Source organism: Schistosoma mansoni, chromosome W (assembly GCF_000237925.1).
Source record: "Schistosoma mansoni strain Puerto Rico chromosome W, complete genome".
NCBI lineage: Eukaryota > Metazoa > Platyhelminthes > Trematoda > Strigeidida > Schistosomatidae > Schistosoma > Schistosoma mansoni.
Genome location: NC_031502.1, coordinates 257,148 through 280,951, shown reverse-complemented (window position 1 = coordinate 280,951; position 23,804 = coordinate 257,148). Strand labels below are relative to the sequence as shown.

The following is a 23,804-nucleotide window of genomic DNA, read 5'->3' as shown; positions in this document are numbered from 1 at the left end:
GCTGAGGAGTCTCACAATAGGATGATTTGGCCGTCCAGTTCTTCTAGGTTTCCCATGGTGGTCTAGCTTCAATAGACTCATGATTTCAACTATAAAACTCCTATTATTATTCCTTAAACAAAAGTAGGACACTACAAAGTAATCAGACATTTCTTTTTATCTAATATACTTGAAGAAGATAATAATTGAATCACTTATATTCAAATATCTTGAGAGGTTTACTTTTTATCTAAATAAGTAAGTAAAACCTCATTCAAACTGTTTACCTTCTATCAACATATTGTATTCGAAACACTTACTCTCAAGGCCCAATTGAAATAAACAATGTTTCAAAGTACCTCCATACTTGAACTCTATCTATTAGGGTTCATCAATCATACTTCACTATTTGAATACACTATGCATTACGAAAAACTAACTTAATTATCCCATTGTATATCAGTATATACTCATATTCATATTACGTTTTGATTTCATAATAACAATCGATGGCATATAAGGATTATTACTAAGGTTTGACTTGATCATTTAAAGTAAATTGAGCATTGAATAGATTGTTATAAGTAAAAATAATAGATTTGTAGATATGCCAATAAGTAGAAAAAATTAGATTCTTTGACGTTTCATAACCCAGTGTAAGCCACTTCTTCAGGATAAACAAATAACCAAAACAAAATGAATTCAAGTTTAAATACTACTGTAGTAAACAAAAAGAAGACGAGTAGGTACAATCGAATGTATTTTGGCATAAAATTACAGAATGTCTCAATAAAATTTGAGAACAATATAGTAGATAGTAAATTTGCGAAATAACAATCCATCGTTTTAAACATGACTGTTCTTCTTGTAAATATCAGTCCATCGTCTCCGATTATCATTGTTCATGCAGTTTCATATCAATTGCGTTTCGTTCTCGTTCTTTCGTTATCAATCTTCTGTTGAAATACATTGAATGCCCAACCATCGTTATATACTACTTGTGTGGATATAAATAGCACACACCATAGTACAACGGAACAACATCAATATTATTTGATTGGTCACATAATATTCTTATTGTTCCGTTGTGCTGTTTAAACTGGGATTAATTTTAATTTGGTTATTTATTCTTTGAAGAAGTGACTTGCATTGAGTTATGAAACGTCAGGAGATGTAATTTTTCTACTCATTGGGATAATACAAAAAGATTTTATCTAAAATCAATGGTATAATTAAATAATATTTATTAGAAGAGGGTTTTGTGGAGATTTCAGTATTTTCATAGTTGAAATCATGAGTTAATTGAAACTAGACAACTATGGAAAACCTCGAAGCACTGGATGGTTGTTCCGTCCTATTGTGGGACTCTCCAGCAGTGCACATCCATGATCCCGCCTCGCAAGATTCGAACCCAGGATGCCGGCTCAGTGATCTAGTGGTTAAGCGCTTGCGCGTGACACTGATAGGTCCTGGGTTCGAATCCTTTTGGTGAGTGATCGTGGATGAGCACTGCTGAGGAGTCCCACAATAGGGCGAAACGGCTTTAAAGCAGTGCTCCCAGGTTTTCCATGGTGTTCTAGCTTCAATTGACTCATGATTTCAACTATGAAAATAATATTTTTCAAGTTGATAATTTGAAAAAAGTAAATACACATTATATTAGCTTTAAATGATTCACTTCGAATATTGACGAACTACTTAACTAATAATATTAAGCTATAAAACTAATCCTTAAATAATCTAATATAAACTCTTACAGTATAACTGATTTCATTCTAAAGAGTCCTGATCGTTAAATAGTTAAATTGGATACATGGATGGATTAATTGCTCAGTAGTCAATCTAATGACAGAGTATTTCACCTTAAATAGTTTAAAACTAGAAGTTAGATATTTTGAAGTTACGGTTATCCTTCGTCATTTTTATTATCGAGAAAATCTTATTTTTATCAGTATGGAGATTGTAGTAATTTGAATAGTTGAATTCATGAGTCGATCTAAATTAGAACAACATTGAAAAACTGAAAGCACTGGATGATCGTTTCCTTTTAGTATGGGGACCCCTGAACAGTGCTCGCCAATGATCTCGTAAGTAGGACTCGAACCCAAGACCTTCAGTTCCACGTGAGGACTCCTATACTAGAACGAAGAGGCCGTCTAGTGCTTTGAGTTTATCAATAGTGATCTAGTTTAGATCGACTCGAGAATTCAACTGTGAAAGCACTTTTTTAATATTATAAGCTTTAGTCTTAGCTTTACATAAGTATACAAAAAAATATGATTTATTGAAAACAACAAAATACAACTAAAACTTAATTTTAATTGACTAAAACCATCTTTACATTAAACACAAATGAACAACTTGGTCTAACGATAGGCGGCCTGCTTAAATATCTGGGCTACCTGTTCCTGTCATCTAGATACTTCAACAAGTTATCTATTTCCTTGTTTGTTTTAATACATCATTATGGCTATTAATCACACAACTTATTCAGGTGCATTTCTGAAAAGTGTACAACCTTTCACTGTAAAGGTTACAAAATACCTAATCAGAGATATCATAGTCGCTGACAATATGCAGAGAAAACAATGTACATTATTCAAATGTTGATTGACTGGGCTGCTGACTTCTTACTGGCGATTACTCAATATTTACCGTCAGGATCGACGAAGAAGTAAGAAACGGAAACTTGTTGAAATACTTTGCTGAGAATTCCATATTGTACCAAAAAATATCATATTGAATAAAGCTAACAATCATAATAACTCCTTTTTAAGATTGATTTCATTAGGTTATAACTATTACCATACATATATAAAGAAATTAAACGTATATAGTTAATCTAAACCTGTTCATTTATCTGACATTCTAACATTAGTCTTACTCTCATTAACCGTCATAACTAGTAATCCTATAAAGGTAACAAATCTATTAATCATAGATTTGTAATGCCAAGTTATAAAGGTTATCAAGCTAATAATGTTATTGTATTTGAAAGGCTACAAGAAAATTCTGCACTTAATTAATTGTTTAGTATAAGAAGGAATGATTATTAATTACTGACAGTTATGACCTTTTATGGTACATCCATCCACCAACATGATCAACATCGTAATTATTAGTCTGGCTACTATTACAATCATTATATAACTAATGAATAACATGTAACCAAAAACCTATACAATTACCATATATACGATTATTTCCTTTTTTCTAAATAGATAGGATTTTTCAGAAGGGGTTTTGTGGAGATTTTAGTGATTTTATAGAGTTGGGATCATGAGTCAATTGAAGCTAGACCACCATGGAAAACCTGGAAGCACCGGACGGCCGTTTCGTCCTATTAGGCTCGAGACTGGTAGGTCCTGGGTTCGAATCTCGCGAGACGTGATCGTGGATGAGCACTGTTGAGGAGTCCCATAATAGGACGAAACGGCCTTAAAGCAGTGCTTCCAGGTTTTCCACGGTGGTCTAGCTTCAATTGACTCATGATCTCAACTCTATAAGATAGGATTTTATTCTTTACCATATGTGTCATCTAATCACTTATTATAACCTAATTATTTCGTTTTTTTCTTTACTATAAATGGTTATGATCAGAAAGTGGTTTTGTGGATATTATAGTAACTTAATAGTTGAAATCATCATATGCTCACTAGTGACTGGCTCCATGAGGTATTTCCTGCGGTTCTAATGAGAAGCCGTGATATATGGAGTTCAACCAGGTCTGTTGTGAGAAAGTAATTCATTGAATACAATGGTGGATGGTGGAGCTATTTTGTGGATTGGTTGAATTTAGACATCATTAACACCGTTGGATATCGGCTTAGTGGTCTAGAGGTTAAGCGTTCGTGTAAGAGGTCGATAGGTCTTAGGTTTGAATCTCGTGAGTCGGAATCGTGGATGGGCACTGCTGAGATGCCCTACAATAGGACGAAACGGCTTTCCAGTACCTCCAGGTTTTCCATGGTGGTCTAGTTTTAATTGATTCATGAATTCAACTATTAAAAATTACTAAAATCTCCACAAAACTCCTTTATGGTGATAAATTTATTTCATTCAAATTATCTTTGGAAACTGAAAAACAACTTCAATTGATAATACCATCTAATAAACCGAATTTCGTATACAATATTAGGATAGATTAAAACTTTAGAATCTTCAAAACTGATTCAGAAAACTATCAATTTTCAACATCATATAAGAGCATAACTTCTAGACCACTGAGTTGACATTCAATGGTGTTAATGATGTGTAACTTCAACCAATCCACGAAATTTAGCAACCGTCCACCATTATATTCAGTGAGTCACTTTCTCACAACAGACCTGGTTGAACTCCATATGTCACTTCTCATTAGAACCCCAGGAAATACCTCTTGAAGACAGTCACTAGTGAGTATATGATGGATGCCAGCTCAGCGGTCTAGAGGTTAGGCGCCTGCGCTCGCGATCGATAGGTCCTGGGTTCAAATCGCGCGAGGAGGGATCTTGGTTGTGCACTTCTGAGAAGTCTTACAATAGGACGAAATGGCTTTCCAGTGCCTCCAGATTTTTCAAATTGACTCATGATCATAACTATTAAAAAGATTCAAAAATGTTAAGTTCAAAATTCCATAGAATTTTGGATACTATCTGTTGAACAATCACAAATTAGGGACGAAACTTTCATTTATAAACTCTTCAGTTTGAACAAAATGAAAAATTGAAATTTCCAAACTGAATAATATCCCCCTGCGACATTTATTTTATTATATTCATCATTTACAATTAAATATTAAACAAAGAAACAGTTTAAATTCATTTAGTATTGTCCAGCTGACATCCAGCTGACGAGTCCCAAATAGGACGAAACGCTCGTCCTGGATTCCACTGCTAGCCGCTATCCATCTTTGCTTACAAAGAAATAGTTGTTCGGGAAAAAAATAATCTGAAATTTATAATAATTCCCCCCCCTCTTTAAAGGGAAAATTTGTTTTCTCTTACATATTAACCATCAAGAATTTCCACATACATTTTACCTACGACATTTTTATTTATTTCTTATTTTATCCAATTTGTATCCAAAATATCGGTCAACTTTCTCCTTGATGTTCGGTTTCTTTTTGTGTTTGTTTGTTCTTCATGGAACCAGTTGGAATTTTCTCTTTTTTAATTCTTCTTTATTTTTTTGGGGGAAAAAATGTTTTTTTAAAGAAACGGTACAAATAATTTTAAAATAATTCACTTTAATTTAACAAATATTATAATAAGCAAAGATGGATAGTGGCTAGCAGTGGAATCTGCTCTTCGTCCCATTTGGGACTCGTCAGATCGATGTGCTTGCATCTCAGAGTTAATGTTCACTCTGGGACTCAAACCCAATACCCTTTCGCTTCAAACGCCATCACGTTATCCACTCAGCTACTGAATCCTGATAACCACTGCTTGTGCAATGGTATGAAGTTTGAATTCACTTAGTATGGTTTGTTTGAATCTTTTCATTGATGTTTTTAGGACTGCAACTGGTCAGTCTCTTATTGGCATATGTGCATGCTGTACGTATTGCCTCGATATAGCCTTAATTCACAAGCATTGTAAGCAAAGATGAATAGTGGCTGGCAGTGGAATCCAAGATGAGCGTTTCGTTCTATTTGGGACTCTTCAGTTGGATGTACCTGCATCTGAGAGTTGATGTTCACTCTGGGATTCGAACCCAGTACCCGTTCGCTTCAAACACCATCAGGTTATTCACACAGCTACTGAGTCCAGATAGCCACTTTGCTTGTGCAATAGGGTGAAGTTTAAATTCACTTGGTGTTAATATTATTCAATGAAATTAGTCTTTCTTTTTTTACCTTCAGGCTACATTATGTCTCACTCTTTTTAATCTTTCTTTTCAGAAAACATTTTAAATTATAGAACAAATTGTCTGTGTGTGTGTGTCCATATACATCTATCTTGTTGTATATGGATTGTGAAATTCATTTATTCAGTAATTTTAATTATAGATTTTCTTTATCAATAGTGAACAGGTCAAATTATTTATTTATTATTTGAACACATAAATATTGGTACAAAGGGGCAACAGATACATATGCCCCCGCCGCACAAATCTCATTCGATTTGTGTGAGGACTGTGATACTACCTGGTGCCCAAACTGAAGCAGGTGGTTTTCTTGGGAGGCCACACCTGAAGCCTTCGACATAAAGGTCTGATCCACAAGGCAGTGGAGCAACGTCAGGAGATACAGTCCCATGGTAGCCGGTGACCAACAATTGGTTCATATGCCATTTGCTCCTTCAGGATCCTGGGACCGATGTGCACTATTGGTTTGAAATCAGGGTTTTCCAACTCACCTAGGTGAAATCTCTGTGTCCATCAACCCGGTTAAAGCGCCGGACATTCGCTTTTCGTCCCCTCAATTTCGTAAACAATAGTAATGCCACAAGAAGGCAGTGAAAAGGATTTCCCTAGCAGAGGCTATATACGCGTGGCTATATGAGAGCATTTAGAGAGGGAGAGCGTACTCTCCCCACTCTCTGCCGTACCAGGGTATTTGGGGGCCATACCTGGGCATTCGGGGACACGTACCAGGGCATTTGGGGGTCAAAGTATCCTGTTGAATTAGATTTTCATCAGTCTTTGTTAATATTATCGGCGAGACTATAATTTATGAACGAACCAATCAAATTTAAGATAATAGGTTTTAGATTTTGGTGCGAAATTCATTCATTCATTTAGCTAAATAGAGTTTTTACATTATTAATGATGTCAGTTTGTGAGGGAAACATTGAATCTAAATTCTAATCCTAATTTGTCGCACTGAATTATAACCCCCATTTAACTCTAGTAAGTAGTGAACATTTTCAAGGTTATTTTGGCGTTTCTCAAAGATCGTCTATAAAATATAGTCTCACCGATATATATGCATCGTGTAAGGATTCTCTCGATATTAGCACTTTGTAATAAGGTCTTTAGTGTAGATAAATTGTTATTAGCAGCGGAATTAAGGCAGTCTATTTCATTCTAGTTTGGATCTAAGCTAGATTCTCTTTTTAACGTCCACATGGAGACGTGGACCCAGTAATTTTCGCTTTAAATACCAACACATCATGCTCTAAGCTACTGAATCCATATATTAACTAACTTGTTCAAAGTTTATGATGTCTATATCATTACTAATAAGTGCCAGTGTGGTGTAGTCTACTTATATCCATATAAGTAGTATATGGTGTGGGTCAGACATAGAATGTATTTTGGCAGAAGACCGATGAGGAAAGGACTGAAATGAAACGCAAACGTCTGGAAAATGCATGAGCAATGGAATAAGAGAAGAAACAGTGAAGATTGAAACAATTGGTTGTTAATTTGCAAATTGACTGTTCATTGTTTGGTAATCAGAATTTATTGAGATAGTCTGTAATCTTTGCTTAAATACATTCGATTGCCCCCAAGCGTTGTTGTGTTCACTACATTTGGTGTCGCTGCCAACCAGGAGGAGGAAGGGTGCTGTTCTGCGGACGCCGCTGCGGGTCTGGAGTTGAGGTGCTAGTTGGGGCAGTCTGGTGTGGAGAGTTGGCGTCGAGTGGAGTGTTCTGGCGGGGCGGCGTTGGCTGTAGCGGGTGCTGTCGACGGAGAGGAGCAGTGGGACGTGCGGCTGCTGGGTGGACATCGGATGTAGATGGCTCAGCAGGCCGGTGGAGTACGGGTGTTGAACGTCCCAGGTGCCGGGTGGATGCGGATGTTGGTGCCCCGGCAGGTCGACGGAGCTATGGAGGTCAGCGCGACGCAGACTCGACATTCTGACGGAGAGTTTGGCACAGACTGCAGTGAAAGAAGATAGTGGCATGGCGAGCAGAACCACCGCATGAACGAATGCTTTAAAGGGGGGACGAGTGTGGTGTGGTCTACTTATATCCATATAAGTAGTATATGGTGTGGGTCAGACATAGAATGTATTTTGCCAGAAGACCGATGTGCAAAGAACTGAAATGATGCGCAATCGTTTGGAAAATGCATGAGCAATGAAATTAGAGAAGAAACAGAGAAGATTGAAACAATTGGTTGTTAATTTGCAAATTGACTGTTCATTGTTTGGTTATCAGAATTTACTGAGATAGTCTGTAATCTTTGCTTAAATACATTCGATTGTCCCCAACTAGTGTTTTGTTCACTACACCAGAATTATTCTGTTGTTGATATTTTGAAAAACTGAATTCCACATTCTATTTTTCACTCGTATCAATTCTTGGCTTTTTCCACGTTCTTTTTTTACATTTCGTCAATTTCTTTCTATTTTCCACTCGTCCATTTACTCCTTAATACACTATATTTTCCTTGTTTCCATTCCATCATACTGTCAAATATAATAGTAATAATAATGTAGACATAGGCAAAGATGGATAGTGGCCAGAAGTGGAATCCAGGACTCATGTTTCGTTCTATTTGGGATTCGTCAGCTGCATGTACCTGCATCTCAGAATTGATGTTTACTTCGGGACTTAAACGCCATCACATTATTCACTTAGCTACTGAGTCCAGATAACCACTAGTTTGTGTAATGGAGTGAAGTTTCAATTCATTTTGTATTGTTTGTATGAATATTCTCATTGATGTTTAAGACTGCAATTGACCAGTTTTTAGGTGGACGATTTGATAACGTTTGAAACGAAAAGTGATGGGTTTGAATCGTGAAGTTAATATCAACTGTGAGATGTAGATACATCTAGTTGACGAATGCCGAATAGGACGAAACACGCATCAAACTGGATTCCACTGCTAATCATCATTTATCTTTGTTTATAATGTTTGTGAGTTAATGGAATATCGAGGTAATCCATACAGAATGTACGCATGCCAATAAGAGACTGATCAATTGAAGACCTGAACATTAATGAGAATATTCAAATGAACAATACAAAATGAAATAATCCACTGAATGATTTAATGATTCAATTTTTACATGTCATACATTTGTTACTTTCATAAGCTTAATTTCTGGTGGGTGGCCTATGCTCCTCCATGAGGGGTAACAGGCGTAAGTAAGTATAAGCTTAATCTATAGTCTATGTCATTTAGTTATAATAAATAACTGATAATCAATGAAATCATGAATTATAGTATTAATGAGATTAGGAATATATTAGGAGTTATGAAATAATATATAAATGACTATATATAATGTTGAAAGAGTGAGTCAATTGAAGCTAGACCACCATGGAAAACCTGGAAGCACTGCTTTAAGGCCGTTTCATCCTATTATTATGGGACTCCTCAGCAGTGCGCATCCACGATCCCGCACTCACGAGATTCGAACCCAGGACCTACCAGTCTCGTGCCAGAGAACTTAATGTATTGCGAAATCATACCATTTAGCACTGGGTTATTTTTTAACCTATCTTCAAAATGAACGAATCTCTATAACTAACCAATAAAAATGAATGATCAGCTATAAGATAAATCCTCAAAGTTATAATGACAAGTTATAACTGGTAGGGTTTAACCATAATGATAAATAAATGAATAGTATTGATAAAATTGACTGAAATCAGAGAACTGTCTCATTGGATTCTGACTAAATGGTTTAAAGTAATTTACTTACTCAGAGTTGTAAAAGTTCTAAGTTTGGTCTCTAATAGAGTTGGTACCTATAAAAATTGTTGTTCTGGTCTTTAGAAGGGGCATCGGTCTTGTGTCTTCCGAAGAATCTCGGCTTTCATCATAAGGCGTCATAATTCTTCCTTCAACTCCCAGGGCAGAGTTTAAATAGTTTGAATAATTTTTTCTGGTCATAGTTTTTTTTAGAGAATTAGTTTTCTATGGGATGGGGTCGCTAACCTCATGCCCAACCCTCCTCCTTTATGCGGGCTTGGGACCGGCAGTAGCCCTCGGAGGAGCTACAGGCGGAATTAATAGAGTTAGGATTCATTACTAATGTAGTGTCTCATACTTTGATTAAACAGCTGCCAACTGATCTTCGATTTGTATTGGTTCATCAGTTAAAGTCCAGCTTTGACGAAAACTGTCTTAAAATATTCCGTAACGTCCATAGTGTATTCACATATTTGAAACTACATTGTTTGCCTATCATTATTTGTATTGAAACCATTCCTGAATACATATCAGCCTCAATATCACCGACCACTTAGAAAAATATATCACCATGTCACAATTTCTTTAAATACTTTTTGTAAACACTTTTCATTCAAGCGACTGATCTTATCTTCAATAGGTGAGATGTTAAACTATAGAATACTTCTAAAAGTCACATACATGTAATCCATGAGTAATTGAACATATCATAAGTGTTAGATTAATTAATAGACAATGAAAGTGATATCCGATCACTTAAGGATGAAACCAACAATTGTTAAAAATCTCATGAAGTCATTCATTAGTAAAACATTCATTGTTGAAAGCGTGAAGCTAGACCACCAGGGAAAACCTGGAAGCACTGCTTCAAGGCCGTTTCGTCCTATTGTGGGACTCTAGTGGAGTTCAAACCACATCTGTTGTGAGATATCAACTCACTGAAGACAACTAGTGAACGGTTGCTCAAATTTCGTGGATTCATTGAAGTTAGACATTAACACCGTTGGATGCCGGTTCAATGGTCTATCGTTGAAATGCTCTGGCGCGACACCGGTAGGTCCTCGGTTCGAATCTTGCTCACGAGGCGGGATCGTGGATGCTCACTGCTGAGGAGTCCCACAATAGGACGATTTAGCCGTCCAATGCTTCCAGGTTTTCTCTGGTGGTTTAGCTTCAATTGACTCATGCTTTCAACTATGCAAATATTAAATCTCCACAAAACCCCCTTCCAAGAATAACAAATAATTCCAAGTTCATGATAGGATTTATCTTTCTTTTTTTTGACTTTCATATAATCAATATACTTCATCTATTTAATTTTTATCCTTTTTCTCTAAAAAACAAAAAATTCAGGTCGAAATTCAATGATAATATACTTGTATCCCTGGTAATTCATGACCTATATATATATATATTTATGTACATAGATATTAATTTTTGTTCATTATAAACATGTATGTATCTATGTATGTGTGTGTGTGCGTCTCATGTATATTATTTCTAACTCTGCACAATTCCACATAGATACAAATACAAGTGTGCATATATACATATATACATCCCTAGTCCAAGCCCTACCACTGTTACCACCCACCCACCCACCCATCTCTTTCAATATGTACATTAGTATTCTTTGATAGTATGTGTATACAATGAACCATAAGGTGTTTTAGTCAATAATAACACCAATTAAAAATGACAATACTGAAATGCATGCTATTACTTTTTCTTTTCTTTTACATATTAAGTATAATTGAAAGGAAGACAATAGTAAAGATCATCACCACCATCCAATAGTAATTATCCTTAATTGTTAAAGCATGTATCTCATGTCAACAATTTATTTGTTATTCAAATTTCAGTATTTTCATTAGTTTAAATCATTAGTCAATTGAAGCTAGACCAGCATGGAAAACCTAGAAGCATTGGACGGATAGGTCCCGGGTTCGAATCTCGTAAGTGCGGGATCGTGGATACGCACTGTTGAGGAGTCCCATAATAGGATGTAACGGCCTTAAAGCAGTGTCAATCCAGGTTTTCCATGGTGGTCTGTCTAGCTTCAATTGACTCATGATTTCAACTATGAAAATACTAAAATCTCCACAAAACCCCCCTTCTGATTTAAATTTCAGTTTTGTTTTCATTTCTTTTATGCAATTTTTTTGTTGTTGTTTAACTACATCATTATTTCATTATGATTTTACATTTACATTTTAAGAATGAATATAGAGGTCATGAATAGTTTACTAAATAAGTTGAATGGTGGGTGGTTTCTATGGCATTGGATTAGTGATTTTTTTGAAAATCATTATTCATATTCTCATTATGTTCATTTAGTTTGTTCAACAACAACAACAAATTCGGTTTTATGCTTTTTTTCGTAGTTTTTTTCTTTATTTTGTTTTCTTTTTTTCTCTTTTTTTCTTTTTTTTGATCCATCTAAAATGTACAGCTAAATCAATAAGCCCTTCTTAGTGCATTCGATCAGCACTAAGAAGGACTTGACACGCATGACATTGATTACCACCCAGTGATCAATCAATTGTGATTACAACTCAGTCCCAAAGGAGGTCAGTCGCGACCCGGATAGCTCAGTGGTAACGTCTCTGAATGTGAGGCTGAGTGACATAGGATCGAATTCGTCAAGGTGTACTAGTTCCCTCAAGATTACAGGCACACCTTGCTGACGAGTGCCAAGTAGCACGAAATCCGAGTCCAGGGTTTCCTGTTGACCACTTTCAACTACCATCTTATCAATAAGAGATGAAAAATAGTTATGTTGTGAATATCAAAATTGAATAAGAAATGAATATTAGAAGTTAGGATTAAATAATTATGTTTAGGATACTCATCATGAACTGATATTAGTTATAATCAAAGTTACCTAAATTTATATCCTAATCCATATTCCTAGAATAATAAGTCAGTTAAATTTACTTAGTATTGTTTGTTTGAATCTTCTCATTGATGTTTAGAACTGCAACTGGTCAGTCTCTTATTGGCATATGTGCATACTGTGCGTATTGCCTCGATATAACCTTAATTCATAAGCATTATGAGCAAAGATGGATAGCGAAAGGTACTGGGTTCGAGTCTCAGAGTGAACATGAACTCTGAGATGCAGGTACATCCAGCTGAAGAGTCGCAAGTAGGACGAAATGAGAGTCCTGGATTCCACTTTACTTACAATAAGTCAGTTAGTTATCTATGAAATCTCCGAATTGGTTAGAATGACTAACATTTCATAATTGTTTGGCTGTATATATCAGATTGACTTTGATTTTTTCATCTAGAGAAAATATTTCCTTTTTTTCAAGTCTTATTGTTCAATAATTATTATGATAAGAATGAGGTTTTTGTGGAGATTGTAATAATTTTAATAATTGGATTCATTGATCAATGTAAGCTAGACCACCCTGAGAAACCTGTAAGTACAGGACGGTCGTTTCGTCTCAATATGGGACTCCTCAGCAGTGCCCGTCCGTGATCCCGCATGCGGGATCAACTCTTGAATTCAACTATTAACATTAAATATTAATTAATCAGTCTGTTTTTTTAATATTTTTTTATTTAAGAGAGAATGGAATCCCAACTTTCCTGGCATTTTGAATATTGAATAAGTAAAAGATCATTAATTATAACAATGTAAAGTACACTTCGTTAATATGTACGGAATTAGGTCAATTTTTACAATCACAAGTAACCTGAATAAAACCATTAAAAAGGATTATTAACATGTGAAGTTTTAAAATGTTCTTAAGTTTAAGACAAATCTTAATTGACTGTAGATTATTATTAAGATAACAGAGAGTATTTGATGGTATCATCATTGAATACTAATAAATTTGGAAGCATTGGAAGCCCTTTTCGTCCTAGTATAGGACTCCTCAACAATGTGCTTCGACAATCATGCATACAACACTCGAACCCAGGACCTATGGTCTCGCACCCGAAAGCTTAAACTCTAGACCACTGAGCCAACATCCAGCTGTGTTAATGTTTAACTTCAATCGATCCATGATCTTGTACAACCCTTTATCCATTGTCTAAGGTTGATAACTGTCTCACACCCGACACGGGTTGGACTCCACTGGTCACGGCAAAAATCACTTAGTTTATTTTGCCATTTCCATTTCACTAAGTATAAGATTTACTTATTTTTTGTACTTCCTTATAAATGAATTTTGAAAATTAAATGGTGAACTTTCGTCACCTATGTTCTACTAAGAACAAACTTTAAAAGGTAATTTGATCTCCTATAATAGAGTATTCCACAAATTTTTTAATGTTAACAAATATCAAGAAGAATTATTTGCAAGTTTCACATGAGAGTTGTGTCAAATGACACTGTAACATGCGCTTAACCTCTAGATACACTGAGCCGGCATCCAACGGTGTTAATGTCAAACTTCAACCGATCCAAAAAATTGAGTGACACACCCAGCTTCAATTGACTCATGATCTTAACTATTGAAAAAATAGTAAGACTTAATAATGAGGGATGAATGCGAAGTAAATGAATCATGTATAGAGGAGATTAATAATGATGTTTAACTAATAATAATAATACAAAAATTTGTGAATAAAGATGAGAGACAATTACATTTGACTACAAAAGGTCGTGAGTAAATAGTCAAATTAGGTCATCCAATAGCTAAGATTACTATTGATTAGTTGGCCTTGTGGTTGGCCAAAGGAGGAGCAGTGGTTGGAGATATTTCTTCTGTACGCATAGCTCCGGTTTCTTCATCCGGATGACTACTGCCTCAGCCGTTTGAAAGACTTTAATCGTGACAAGCTTTGGCAAAAGATTACTGACCCTATAAATAATTGATAAGGATTGGTTTATACTGTCACTATGACCAGTTTGTACTAAATGGGCCAATATCGAGCTGTTTACTTTCTTCACCAAACCTTTGCTTAGCCACGCTGGGAGGTATTCGAGAGCACAAAAACGTAAATTCCTAGAACTTCGACCAATATAACATGCTCCACAGGAGCAGTTGAGCTTATAAATACAAAGTGACGTTGTAATTCTAGGTAATTCATCTTTTAGCCACGGTGTCACCATTGGGCGCGTAGAAAACACTAAACGTAGTTCCCCGGCGTTGAAAGATTTTTGCATTGTTCTGCATAATCTCTGAGTTAGTATTTCACAAGCCGCTTCCCCTTTGAATTGTAGGCGCATGAATAGGGATTTCTTCTTCTCGGCTGTTTGAATTGGGCCTATTTACACTTTCGTGATCATATATTTAATTATAAACTTTCCATGGTAACCGTTCTCCCTAAGAGTATTAAATGTATCACATTTTAGATTAGTAAAATTATATTAAAAATATGTATATGATATCTCTTATCATATCTTTGTTAGATTGTTATCAGTAAAATAGTTTAACTGACTTATATACAATCAGTTAAAGTAATTCATTTTCTAACGTTTTCCAATTATTCTATTCTGGGTTATTTCATAGCATTTCAAACTTTGATCTAGGTGTTTTAAGCTCAGTATATTCGTAATTCCCATTATTATTATCAGAAGGGGTTTTGTGGAGATTTCAGTATTTTCATAGTTGAAATCATGAGTCAGTTGAAGCTAGACCACCATGGAAAACGTGGAAGCACTGAACGGCCGTTTCGTCTTATTATGAGACTCCTCAGCAGTGCACACCCACAACCCCACCCCGCGGGATTCAAACCTAGGACCTACCAGTCTCGCGCCAGAGCGCTTAACCACTAGTGACTGACTTCAAGAGATATTTCCTGGAGTTCTAGTGAGAAACAGTTACCAGTGGAGTTCAACCAGGTCTGTTGGGAGATATCAACTCACTGAAGACAATTGGTGAACGGTTTCTCAACTTCGTGTATCGATTGAAGTTAGACACTAACACCGTCGGAGGCTGACTCAATAGTTCAGTAGTTAAGTGCTAGCGCGCGAGACTGACAGGTTTTTGGTTCGAATCTCGCGAGACGGGATGGTGGATGCGCACTGCTGAGGAGTCCCACAATCGGACGAAACGGCCTTAAAGCAGTACTTCCAGGTTTTCCATGGTGGTCTAGCTCCATTATTATTATTATTACTATTATTATTATTAATGTTCTTCAGTTTCCTGAACTTGAGCTACGACTTCCTACATATTACCAGTTATCGTTTAGTCTTTAACGTACTGAATATCAACAATTGACTTTTACATTCAATCTTAGATTTAAGTTTAAAACAAGGTTATATTCATAGATTGTGAATCCCCTACATATTATTGCATAAATAATTCATATCAAATATCTAACTATAACTTAACGTAATCTCTTAGAAGTTTCTTTTTGTAAACTGTTTACTGATACATTTATTTATACTTTTAGTCAAAAAATTGAATTCATGAGTCGATTAAAGTTAGACCATCATGGAAAATCTGGGAGCATTGGACAGCTGTTTCGTTCTAGTATAGGACTAAGCACTGCGCATCCAAGATCCCACATAAAACACTCGAACCTAGAACGTTCGGTTCCGCGCACGAACTATTAATCTCTAGGCCAATAAGCCGGCATCAAACGATGTTAATGTCTAACCTCAACTAATCCACGAAACTGTGACACCGTCCACCATTATCTTCAGTGAGTCACTGCCTTGCAACAGATACGGATTAAATTCCACTGTTCACAGCTTTCCGATAATAGTCATCACGTGTTCACTAGTGACTAGCTTCAAGAAGTATTTCCTGCAGTTCTAGTGAGAAACTGTGGCCAGTGCACTTCAAACAGGTCTGTTATAGTGGAAGTTACTCACTGAAGACAATGGAGGACTTTCGTGGATTGGTTAAAGTTGAACATTAACACCGTATGATACCGGCACATTAGCCAAGAGGTTAAGCGTTCGTGCGCAAAACCGAAAATCGTGAGTCCGAATCGCGCCAAAAGAATCATGAATGCTCACTACTGAAAAGTCCCATACTAGGACGAGTCGACCATCCAATCCTTCTAGGTTTTCCATTATGGTCAATCATTAAAATTATTACAATCTCTATAAAACTCCCTCTATTTCAAACGATTAATGGGCGGTTAAAAATAGATTTATCTATATCATGAATAATTTTCATTCTTGTTTTTTTTTTTAATTTCATATCAAAAAAAAGCGGTTTGTTTTGTTTTAATTTTTCTTTTCTTTTTGTTGTTGTTTTTTTTCTTTTTCATGTGTTCATTTCTGTTTGATTTACTTTCATGTATCCATGTTCATATTTTATTTATCAAAAAACAAAAAAAAAACATACTGCATGAATTAACATTTGAGTTTACAAAAAAGAAAAAAAGGAAAGGGGGTGGGCGAGAAATAGTGAAGAAAGGGGGAAAGAAAGAAAGAAGGAAAGAAGGAAAGAAGGATAGAAAGGAACAATCTTACTGTTACATTCTCTTAGTTAAACTTTTATTCTTTATTTCAAAAGGACTAGTGTTTTACTGTTCAGTAAATGAAACTAAAATTAGAATAACCTAATTTCTTTTAGAATATAATGAAGTTAACAAAAAGGAAAAATCAAAGTGGGCAACACTATTCCTCTTCTTCCTCTTCTTGTTTTATCCTAGTTTCAGATCATTTTAACAATATCTAATATAAGACTATTGAAAAATCATTATTATACTCTAATCTTTGAATAGTTCTATGTGATATATGCGTTCTCACGAGAGACTGATAGGTCTTAGGTTCGAATTACGTGGAGCGAGATCGTGAATATGCACTATTGAAGAGTCTCAAAATAGAACGAAATAACCTTCCAGTACTTCTAGGTTTTCCATGGTAGTCTAGTTTTAATCGACCTATCATCTCAACTATTAAAATTGATATAAAACTATTCCATGATAAGTATTTGAAAAGTTTATAAACTACTTATTATTCATTTTTTTATTTCAGTAGTTTATTTAGTTATTTAATTTTTTTTTCGGTAAGTTGTTTTTAGCTTTATTTTGATATAAACAAAATGAAATCAAAATAATGTAGAGTGTTCATAATATGTTGTAATTAGCTGTTGTAGTTCCTTTCAAGATTAATTCCTTCCATATATATATATAAGTGTTAGTACAAAGAATTTGAACGTATATTCCAAGAGATGGATAAATGGGCATTGGACACCGGAATCTTCAAATTCTCCTACTGAGTATTTTAAAGTTATTTTATTCACTACGACAACTGAAGGTTATGGATTACCTGCTTCAGTTTGGGCACCTGGGTAGTATCACAGCCCTAACACAAATCCAATGAGATTTGTGTAGTACAAATATATCTGGTACCCCCTTGTACTAATATTTATGTGTTTAAATAAATAAATCAAAAAAAAGTTATGGATTTGACATTGTAGAAGGTTCTGAATATCCTCCACGTATTTCACTTTCTATTGATGATACATACTACTTATATCTATCAATATCAGTAGCACACATCACATTATATTCACATTTTTAAGTTAGGATACGCTACAGTATCGTCGATTGGTTGATGTTAGACATTTACACCATCGGATGTTGTCTCTGTGGTCTAAAGGTAAAGCGTTGACGCACAAGACTGAAGGTCCTGGATTTGAGTGTTGTGTATGAGATCCTGAACGTGCACTCCTGAAGTCACCAACTTCTTATCTTCGCCATGTTAGTAGGCCCAGACTAATTAGTTGGGTTCCGCGCGACTATCATAACCAATAGTTGGAGACTCTGTGTGACATGGCTCAGAATCGATCACAATGGTGTACGTGTATACACTGTCTTCTCTTAAACTGCGAGATTAAAATTGCTTTATATCTCTTTTCCTGTACTATATTCTCATATACAATCTTTCTTTTATATATTACTACCATTGAATTAACTACTTTTATGAATTTGATGTTCATCTTTTTGTGTTAATGAGGTATAGCAACTTAGACCGATGATTACATGTGCCTGGTCCTAGGTTGTAGCTGACTGACTTCTAAAGACTCCCATAATAGAACGAAACGACTATCCAGTGCTCCCAGATTTTTAATGGTGGTCTAACATTGATCAGTTCATGATCTCATTTAAAAGCTCAACAATCTCCACAATCATATACTGATAAAGAATTATAATCAACGACTTTTTTTAATAACTAAAGATAAGGAAAGATCTAGAAAGAAAGTAATTACTTCTTTCGTAAATTAGTGAGTTACCAACCCTCCCCCCCAACTCACCATCTTACTTTTTAATTCATATCATGATTGAAAAGTTACACTACTACTACTATTACTACTACTACTACATACTACTTAAATACTGATGAAATTGTAAATAAATAAACACAAGATTTTAGATCTTGTATCTTCCTTATTCCACAACTTTTGATGTATATATACATAATGTAAACACAATAAAGAACATGAAAATCCACTTTCCTATTGTATTCATTAAAAACAATTCCTATTTTTCTATATACAAATATACATAAGGATGGATAAAGAGAGAGGGAGTGTGTGTGTGTGTGTGTGTGAGAGAGAGAGAGAGCAATTCATTTCCTCCGGATCTAATATAATATTACCACTATAATAATATTGTTAGTAGTATGAATATAAGTAGTAATATCAGTAGTATTAGTATTAGTAGTAGTAACAGTGGTACAATTAATTTCCTTTGTTTTATCTTTATACAATAGAGAAAATTAATATTTAGATAAGGATATATACATAATTGTCTATTGACCAATCATGTAAATCATTATGATTAAGTAGCAGAATGGGGGGGGGTAATTAAAATTGTTTTAAAAGAATGAACCTATTGTTACATGAATTACTATTGTTCTGTTACTATAGTAACGAAGTTTCTATTATTAGTAGTAGTGGTATTATTATTATTAGTAGTAGTAATAGTAGTATTAGTAGAGTAGTATGAGCCTTATCTACTTTGACAATTGTATGTTAATGTACTGTATTAAACTACAATTATTAATTAGAATTCAGGTAGATATGTAGATAAATAGATAGTTCAGGAAACAATGAAGAAAAGCCTTTTAGAGTGAAAACCTATATTACACTTTATTAATGTGATGGGTAGTATCCTATCCCCTTCTCTCATTTACATATACTAGCTTCTTCATTCACTTTAACTGATAGACTGGATTATTAGCATAGCATCATAGTTGTTTTGTGAACAGTTATTTATTATTATTTATTTAAACATATAAATATTGATACAAGGAAGCACCAGATAAATATGCGCCTCACAAATCTCATTTGATTTGTGTGAAGGCTGTGATACTGCCAAGGTGCCCAAATTGAAGCAGGTGGTTTTCTTAGGGAGCCACAACCCGAGCCTTTGACCTAAAGGTCTAGTCTACAAGGCAATGGAGCATCGTGAGGAGATGCAGTCCCATGGTAGCCGGTGACCAAATAATTGGTTCATACGCCATTTGTTCCTTCAGGATCCTGGAGCCCATGTGCACCATTGATTTGGAATGAGGGTTTTCCAACTCCCCTAGGTGGACTTTCCGTGTCCACCAACCCAGTTAAAGCGCCGGACATTCGCTTTCCGTCCTCTCAATTTCGTAAACAACACCCGTGGTGCGAGAAGGCAGTGAGTAGGACTTCCCTGTTAGAGGCTATATATTTGCGTGGCCATGTGAGAGCATTTGGAGAGGGAGATTGGACTCTCCCCATTCTCGGCCGTACCAGGGCATTTGGGGACTCCCCATTATTATTGTTTTAATGGTTGAATTCATGAGTCGATCTAAGCTAGATCACCATTGATAATCTGGAAGCATTGGATGACCGTTTTTTTCCAGTATGGGACTCCTCAGTAGAGTGTATCCACGTTCATGCACCAAAGCCACTCGAACTCAAGACCTTTGATCTCGCCAGCAAACGCTTAAATTCTAGAACACTGAGCCGGCATCCAACGGTGTTTTTAATCGTGGTGTAGATTAAATCAACTCATGAATTAAAACATTAGAATGACTGCAATCTCCATAAAACCCCCATTCTGATTATTATTTCTACGTCATTTAGTTAAGACGTTTTATTCGAGTTGTTTATAGAAAATTTATAAGAATCAGATAACTAATAGATCGTTTAATCATGGAATAACACATTGTATTTAAAACTATTCGACTTCAAGTTCTGACTTCACTTTAATTAATTTCGATTCAGTGAGTTGACTAGCATCATTAGACCATATACACATAGATCAGAAAGGGTTTTGTGGAGATTTCAGGATTTTCATAGTTGAAATCATGTGTCAATTGAAGCTAGACCGTTGGATATCGGCTCAGTGGTTCAAGGGGTTAAGCGCTCGCACGCGAGACTGATAGATCCTGGTTTCGAATTTCGTGAGACGGGGTCGTGGATGCGCACTGCTGACGAGTCCCATAATAGGACGAAACGGCCCTAAAGCAGTGCTTCCAGGTTTTCCACGGTGGTCTAGCTTCAATTGACTCATGATTTCAATTATGAATATGTACATAGAATGTGGATAGAAGCTAAGTGTACATAACTGTACTCAATAAATGTGACATACTAAATATTCAAATCACTTAAATTGAGTTGATATTTGAACTATGGCATTTGTGTAATAATCTTTTATATTACTGATGGAAAAATTGTCACATTAAAATAAATAGTCTGAGAAGATTTGTAGAGGTTGTTGAATTTCGTAAAATAATTTTTCTGGCTGGCGTTTTTTTAGCGATTTAGTTTTCTACGGGATGGGGTCGCTAATCCCATACCCAACTCTTCTCTTTTATCATGGCTTGGGACCGGTAGTAGCCGCCGGAGGAGATACAGGCGGATTGAATTTCGTAAATTACCGAGTTCAAAATTGTTACTTTTCGCAGAATTGAAACTATCGATGATAAGGTATCTAGAGCCATGCGGTTAAGGTGAACGAATTGTAAGCTGCTTAAGTAAATGAGTATAAATAGTAAGTAATTAATGGTAGAAACCTTGAATTACACTTACTTTACTTACTTTCACCTATTACTCCCAATGGAGCATAGACCGCCGACCAGCATTCTCCAATCCACTCTGTCCTAGACCTTCTTTTCTAGTTCTATCCAACTTTTGTTCATTTTTCTCATGTCTGTCTCCATTTCTCGGCGTAATGTGTTCTTTGGTCTTCCTCTTCTCCTTTGGACTTCAGGATTCCATATGAGGGCTTGTCTTGTGACTCAGTTGGGTGATTTCCTCAAAGTGTGTCCTATTCACTACCAGCACTTCTTCCTGATTTCTTCCTCCACTGGAGTCTAGTTTGTTCTCCCCCCACATAGTAGGTTGTTGCTGATAGTGTCTGGCCAACGGATCCGAAGTATTTTATGTAGACAACTGTTAATAAACATTTGTATCTTCTGGATGATGGCTTTCGTAGTTCTTCACTAAGAATACATAATACCCAACGGGCAATATTCGTGATCTCATACCAATGAAGCTGATTAGCCTTTAGTCAATAAGATTTTGAAAAATTTACTTCATTTTTAAGTAGGAATAATGAGAGATATTTATTTATTTACCTTCATATATAATTTTTAAAACGAATCGAATTTATACACTTTTGTCAAGACCGAAGATCAAGGGTTCTTATTCTTAAGCTTGGTTTATTGTTATCTGTTTTCAAACTGTTTTTTTATAGGACTAAAACCCCATTTACATATGATTTTTCCTTGATGAAGGAATTCACTTTCTGTAATTTGAGTTCTGGGTAAGTTGTTCCGAAAAATACTATGAGAAATGCAGTGGCTATATTAAGAATACGGCAGTTCGAAGAGACGACTCATGTTTAACTCCTAAATTATATCTCGGAATTCAGTATTCATTTATAGAAAATTACAAATTCTAATTATAAGTATGTATAGTTTCCTATCTGTACCAGAATAGAAAATGATGTATATACATTTGTGCTACTGAAATACAAAAAGTAGGCAAAAATATAAAACGAAATTATTGTAAGTAAAATGTAAATGCTAAGCAAATAACTTATTGAACTATAGACTGATTAACAGAACTTATGAATTATATACTTATAAATTTTTATATAATATTTAAACATATACAATAGGTTTCTCTTGCTCGACCCAGTTGTGAATCAATCAAAGGTGCAAATTTGTATATTTGTGGTCTACCAAAATTAATGACTGAATCTGATTTGGAAAAATTATTTCATCCTTGTGGAAAAATTATCACCTCAAGAATTCTTTTTGATAGTAATACTGGTAAGTATTCATATTGATTATTTTTTATATTCATTGATACATTAGTTCGTGTTTAATAGTGTTATCTAAAGTCTTACTGTAAGCAAAGATGGATAGTGGCTAGCAGTGGAATCTAGGACAAGGTGCGTTTCCTCCTATTTGGGACTCGTCAGATGGAAGTACCTGCATCTCAGAGTTGATATTCACTCTAGGACTCAAACTCAGTACCCTTCGCTTCAAACGCCATCGCGTTATCCACTCAGCTACTGAGTCCTGATAGTCACTTGCTTGTGCGTTGGGGTGAAGTTTAAACACACTAAGTATTAAATTCATTCAGTATTGTTTGTTTGAATCTTCCCATCGATGTGTTAGGACTGCAACTGGTCAGTCTCTTATTGGTATATGTGCATACTGTGCGTATTGCCTCGATATAGCCTTATTTCACAAGCATTGTAAGCAAAGATGGATAGTGGCGAGCAGTGGAATCCAGGACAAGGCGCGTTTCGTCCTATTCGGGTCTCGTCAGCTGGATGTACCTGCATCACATAGTTGATGTTCACTCTGGGATTCAAACATACAATACTAAGTGAATTTGAACTTCACGCCATCGCACAAGCAAGTGGCTATCAGGACTCAGTGGCCGAGTGGATAATGCGATGACGTTTGAAGCGAGGGTACTGAGTTCGAATCATAGAGTGAATGTCAACTCTGAGATGCAGGTACATCCATCTGACGAGTCCCAAATAGGAGGAAACGCGCTTCAAACTGGATTCCACTGCTAGCCACTATCCATCTCTGCTTACTACACTAAGTATTGTTTGTTTGAGTTTTCCCAATGATGTTTAGGACTGAGACTGGTCAGTTTCCACTGCTAGCCACTATCCATCTTAGCTTACAATGCCTGTATTAAATATTAGTCTCATCAATCATTTCATTTAGATCTTAAGTCATAAGACATAACTCTACAGTAAAATGGTATAAAAGAACAACAGTTACCTGTAATATTTGATTAAAACAATAAATCAAAAATCTGGAAGCACTGGACGGCCGTTATGTCCTATTGTGGGACTCCTCAGAAGTGCGCATCCACGAT

General features: G+C 35.6%; 1 protein-coding gene across 1 annotated transcript in view; it reads left to right on the top strand.

Moving 5' to 3' along the window:
* The window catches only part of Smp_175930 (elav (embryonic lethal, abnormal vision,drosophila)-like protein), a gene marked incomplete at both ends in the record, with an annotated part of 46,178 nt that overhangs the window by 6,735 nt on the left and 15,639 nt on the right, over positions 1-23,804 (top strand). The window contains one exon of the mRNA XM_018799857.1: positions 22,579-22,732. Within this exon, the coding sequence (XP_018653728.1) occupies positions 22,579-22,732 (154 nt within the window). The remainder of the gene's footprint in view (positions 1-22,578; positions 22,733-23,804) is intronic.